At 41.2% G+C, this 5,582-nt stretch overlaps 1 protein-coding gene across 3 annotated transcripts in view; it reads left to right on the top strand.

The window, feature by feature from the left end:
* Positions 1-1,750: 1,750 nt before the first annotated feature.
* Positions 1,751-5,582, top strand: part of tlx2 (T cell leukemia homeobox 2) — a 10,099-nt gene continuing 6,267 nt past the window's right edge. Inside the window, exon 1 of one of the 3 annotated variants that reach the window (XM_014020275.1) lies at positions 1,751-2,827. In XM_014020275.1, coding sequence (XP_013875729.1) covers positions 2,304-2,827 — 524 coding nt within the window. In that variant the 5' untranslated portion in view covers positions 1,751-2,303. Of the gene's footprint in view, positions 2,828-4,391; positions 4,902-5,582 lie in introns of those variants that run through there. The other 2 variants (XM_014020274.1, XM_014020272.1) reach the window with 2 other exon arrangements.

Raw genomic sequence — 5,582 nt, 5'->3', positions numbered from 1 at the left:
TCTATCTATCTATCTATCTATCTATCTATCTATCTATCTATCTATCCATCCATCCACATTTGGGTGAAGCGGCTCCATCAGTGCCTTTTTAACCAGGCCCACCTTTCCACTCCTGCCGTTTCCCGACAGTCTTCTTGGATTTATGCTCTCATTGTCCATCAAACTACAACAGATTATTTCTTCCCTCCGCCTGCGCGCGACACGGAAACGCGCGCGCTGTTTGTTGTATCATTCGCTGCACAAACTGATGCTCATTCATGACCCCTCCTCCTGCTTCTCCTTTGATTTATTATTTTATTTTCCTCAATGAGGATGCAGAGGTCCTGGAGAAAATAAAAAAAGAAGAATCTGAGTTGAACAGCGGCCCTCTGAGGAGCGCGTGAGGACGCGGTTGTTTTGTGAGCGCGGTAAACGAAGCGCGCGAACGCGTTTCCTTGTTTTCCTGAAGGCTGACTAAAGCAAATCCTGTCCGACAACATGATGATCCTCTGAGTGTCCAAACCTGTCAGCCTCTCTCTGTGTTCAGTGCAGAATAAGACGGATGTCTCTTAGAGGCTCATTCCACTGGGAAAACAAAAGAAGTGACGCAAACTAAACAAACTGGAGCGCGTGGCATGTTTGCAAAAAATAACGCAAAGTAATCTTCATTAAAATAAATGTTGGCCTTGACTCTTTGACCCGAAAAAACAAAACAAAAAATAATGATTTAATTGGCCTTGACTATAAACAAATAAACAAAAAATAAAAAGGCGCATTCTAATCAAAAGTGTAAAAACAGAGAAAAGCACCTTTTAAATAATTACATCATGATGCAACTGCATCTATAAAACTAACAGTGTTGTATAAAGTACCTCAAAGTGATACTTGAGTAAAAGTACAAGTATCTTATCATAAAAATACTTTGGTAAAAGTTCAAATCTTCTCTAAAAATACGACTTGAGTAAAAGTCTTAAAGTATCTGATATGTTTTGTACTTAAAAGTAAATTTCTGACACAAAATATACTTAAGTATTAAAAGTAAAAGTACTGAGTAAAAGTGAGATTTTCCAAAATGACATTTACTGGGAGGTGACTTCTTAAAAATATATATTTTCTAACGGCGTGCAGCTGTGATGGGTTGTGTACAAGCTGGTATTTATTTATACTTCTCATCCAAATTAAATTCACCCGATCAGGAGACACAATTTATCAGGATAGTATTTTTTAAAGTAATAAATCTGAATAAAATAAGAGTAATGACTTTCTATTTCTTACCTTTTTTAAAAATGTAGTGAGTAAAAAGTACAGATAATTGTGTAAAAATGTAACGAATAAAAGTAAAAAGTTCGCTGAAAAATAATTACTCAAGTAAAGTACACATAACCAAAATTTCTACTTAAGTACARTAACAAAGTATTTGTACTTAGCTACTCTGATGCTGATATAAAAATAAATTTGAGATTCATTGATTCTCTGATGTTTTGCAGCTGCAGTAAAGCTGCGTCTTTATTAAAATGAACAAAATCTCCGTTCAAACACCGGAAAAWGCTGTAAAACACAAACAAACAAACAAAAATAAATAAATAAATTAAAAAAAATCACTGCGGCCTCTTTAAGACACCAGAGCAAAACAAGTCTTAGGAGGAGGAGGGAGAAAGTGAGGGAGGAGGGAGGGAGGGAGGGAGGACCGAATGGCAGCTTTTACGCAGACTCACCTGCTGAAACGCGCCTCAGCTCCTCTCCTCGCGCTCACCTCCGATTAACATCCAACAGCAGGTCAGCGGTTCGTGCTCTCTCCCTGTCCTGCTCACTTCCTGTGCTTTTGCTTCCATTTTCTTTCTTTCTTCTTTTGTTTGGACACAAAGAGCTTTTCTGCCATCATGTCCGCTGTGAATGGATCGTCGGTGCCAGAGTGAGGCGAACAAAGCGCATCAAGTCTCTCCGGAGAGCTGCTTCTTTTCACAACCCCCGGATTCTTTTCTCTTTTTTTTTCTTATTTGGTTTGTAAGTAAAACTTCTCAGGATAATCCGTTTGATAGGTTGGTTTCTCTTGGACAGCGCGCCGAGTTAAAGATGGAGAGGATGAGATGTTCCTCAGCCAGGCGGATGGGCTTTTAATTTAGGGAACATCCGATCCTGGAGAGAAACAACAACACAAACATAATGGCATGATTTGGATAGCAGCAGTTACTGGTTACCTCTGGGAGTTGACGGAAAGCAAGAGAATAGCCCGGCTCTTCAGCTCGCAAATCCCAAAATAATCCTGTCCACAGACGTGAAAACCGCGCTCTGATCCCACAAAAAGCGCGTCCTGCACGGCGGCCATGGAGCACACGGGCATCGAGGAGGTGAGCCAGACGCACCAGCAGCAGCACGAGCCCATCAGCTTCGGGATCGACCAGATCCTCAACAGCTCGGACCAGTCCAGCGGCTGCATGCTGCCCAACCGGACCGGCGCGGACCCGGATTACGCGCTGGCCCCCAACGTCTACGGCAACGGCTACGGCGGCGTCTACAACCCGGCCTGCTCGATGGCGGCGGCCGCGGCGGGCCTGGCGGGCTCCTACAACGTCAACATGAACATGAACGTCAGCATGAACATGAACATGAACGTCAACGTGAACTCGGCCAACCCGGGCGGCGTCATCCGGGTGCCGGCGCACAGACCCATGCCGCCGCCGCCGCCGCCGCCGCCCGCAGCCGCCGCCGCGCCGCACCCGCCCCCTCCGACTCATCCTCCGGGCATCGGACCCGGGATCCCCTCGGTGGCCGGGATGGGGATGGGGAATCCCGCCAACTTCACCTTTCCGTGGATGGAGAGCAGCAGGAGGTTCGCAAAGGACAGACTNCACACACACACACACACACACACACACACACACACACAGAAAGCCCTGCTCACTCTTCCTCAGACCCATTTAATCCCAATAAGGAGTTAATTTATAAGCTCGTTGCAAACAAATGTAGCATTTTAAGCCTTTTATTTCATTTCCTGCTCCGACTCCATGAAAAACTCACATTTTTTGACCAAAACGTAAAACTAACAAGGTCAGATTTGAGTGTTTTGGATACTGAGTGAGAGTTTTTATCTTCAAAAGATCAAATCAGAGGCTTAAAGCTGGAAAGCAGAACCTTTCATTCTTCTTGAAAATAGAAAAAAAAAAACCCACAACAAATATGGAGAACTGGTTCCCATCATCAGTGTTTTCATTTGTTTTCTCATCATTAAAACTGCTTTTTTTTTTCCTGTTTACAGCTTCTTAATGAAAAGGGAGATAAATTCATACAGATGATTATTTAGGATAATTAGTTCCTGTTCCCAATAATAAACATTTTTATTCCTTTAAAATGAAGTTTTGTTTTTTTCTCTTGTGTTTTCCRTTTAGTTAATGAGACTTTAAGTGGAAGAACTTGCGTTAAATGTAAAAACAGTGATTCTCATCAGACTCAACGACAAGAAAAATGTCATTTTATGCAAATGTTGGTTAAAAAAAAACAAAGAAAACAAATCAGCTTTTTAAAGCTTTTATCCACTAAATGTTAGTTTATCATTTCATATTGACTTTTATTTGCAGGCAGATGTCAGCCCCCCCACCCCCGCTCCCTCTGCAGAATGGCCCCGGGGCCCCCTCCTGCCCTCTGCCCTGGGGTAAGAGCGGCTGCGCTGGCCCTGACAGGCGGCTGGTGGCGCTTCGCTGCGGCGGAGGAAATTAAATTACCGCTGCTGTTGTCCTCTTTGTAAACAAGACAAAAGCCAATGATACGGCCAATTACACCTAAACACAAGTCAGGCGCTGCGTGCAGCCATGACTCACGCACAAACTAATTGTTGAGCTGCTTCTGCAGAGATTTATCGCAATTTCAAGCAAAAATGTTGCCGTTGTTTAAATACTGAATGCAGAAATGCAACTTAATGATGCATCTTTTAAATAAAACTGTGGTTTTGTGAAAATAGATGACGTATTTGGGAGCATGAACACTGGAAAATAAAAAAAAATAGCTTGTTTCTTTATTCAGACTAACATTTATATAAATGTGGCAGTTTTAAACCTCCATATAAACATGAANATCTGAATCCTAATTTTATGTCATTTTAATGAGGAATTTTTGATGTCATAAAGAAGAAACCTCAAATTATATTTGAATATTAAGATTTCCCAGCTGGAAAGAAACAACACTTTGCTAACTCACAGGGAAAATCTCACAATTTTAAGGCGTTTTTCCTCAAAATCTGTTTTTTTTGTTGCTACTGCTCAAAAATCTGCTTGAAATTTTTTGTTTTATGATTATATTTCAGACAGTTCATTCAAATGATACATTGATAAGGTTTTTTATTCATTATATTTTGACAAAATGCAATTTTTGTTAACATTTTAATCAAAACACTATATCTGCCTGTTTCTCTGGACCACTTTTAGACTTAATCGTCGTTTCGATGTGACGGGTCACAAATACGAAATGTTTAGTCTGAGTTTGATTTATCGTTGTTTTTCTACAAATTGTCACTTATTTTGTCTGAATGACAAATGTGTCGTTTTGTGATGAAACATGTCCAAAGACAGAGTTTATGGCAGGAAACCAGGTTAAAGTGGCCTCTGTTCRTCGTTCAGGCCTCCTTCATGTGATTAAAGCAGCCGGTGCCCGGCTGGCTGCTGCTGCTGCTGCTGTCCTCCAGATGTGGGACCTGACTGTGTCTCCCTTTCATTTAGGGGAGGAGGCAGAGGAGAGCCGAGCCGGGGAGGCCGCAGGGGGGCCGGAGGCGGCCGGGTCCCTCTGCCCTCTCCCCAAGGGAGACATCGGCAGGGTCCCCGTCTGGAGCACCGTGGAGACTTTGGCCAAATGCTATTACCCCGAGCTGGCTCACCTGCGAGACAGCAGCGGGCTCCTGGCCGACTATCCTTTCCCAAAGGGGGCTTGTCCAGGTGAGTCACCCCCCCCACCCCCAATGTAAAACTCACAAATAATTGTTTAAAATGGTTTTTCATGTGTTTTATTAGCAGCTAAGGCAAAAACTTCTCACTTTATTGATTTATTTTTGGTTACATTTTTGGATCCATGTGTCAGAACCAGAACACACAAAACTGTCTGTCGAAGCAAGTTTTTAAATCTTATATCCAGACTCAAAATAAAAAAAGAGTCTTTTTGATCTTGTTTTTAGAACTGATTTATTGAACAAGAACAGAATGTTTAAGATTAAGAATCTAGTTAGCAGAAAATGTGAGATTATTTATTTTGTCAGCCAAAAATTTGACTTAAATTGAGTGAAAAAAAATCTGCCAACGGAGTGAGACACAGATTAGGACCACTGAACCAAAGAATTCTGACTTTAATCTCTGAATTTGACTTTAATCTCAGAATTCTGACTTTTAATTCTTAATTTAATCTCTGAATTCGACTTTAATCTCAGAATTTTGACTTTTAATTCTGACTTTAATCTCTGAATTTGACTTTAATCTCAGAATTCTGACTTTTAATTCTTAATTTAATCTCTGAATTCGACTTTAATCTCAGAATTTTGACTTTTAATTCTGACTTTAATCTCTGAATTTGACTTTAATCTCAGAATTCTGACTTTTAATTCTTAATTTAATCTCTGAATTCGA

The sequence above is a fragment of the Austrofundulus limnaeus genome, unplaced genomic scaffold, assembly GCF_001266775.1.
Source record: "Austrofundulus limnaeus strain Quisiro unplaced genomic scaffold, Austrofundulus_limnaeus-1.0 Scaffold246, whole genome shotgun sequence".
NCBI classification, from domain to species: domain Eukaryota; kingdom Metazoa; phylum Chordata; class Actinopteri; order Cyprinodontiformes; family Rivulidae; genus Austrofundulus; species Austrofundulus limnaeus.
Note: the sequence above shows the minus strand (reverse complement) of the source record. Positions and strands in the feature narration are given on the sequence as shown.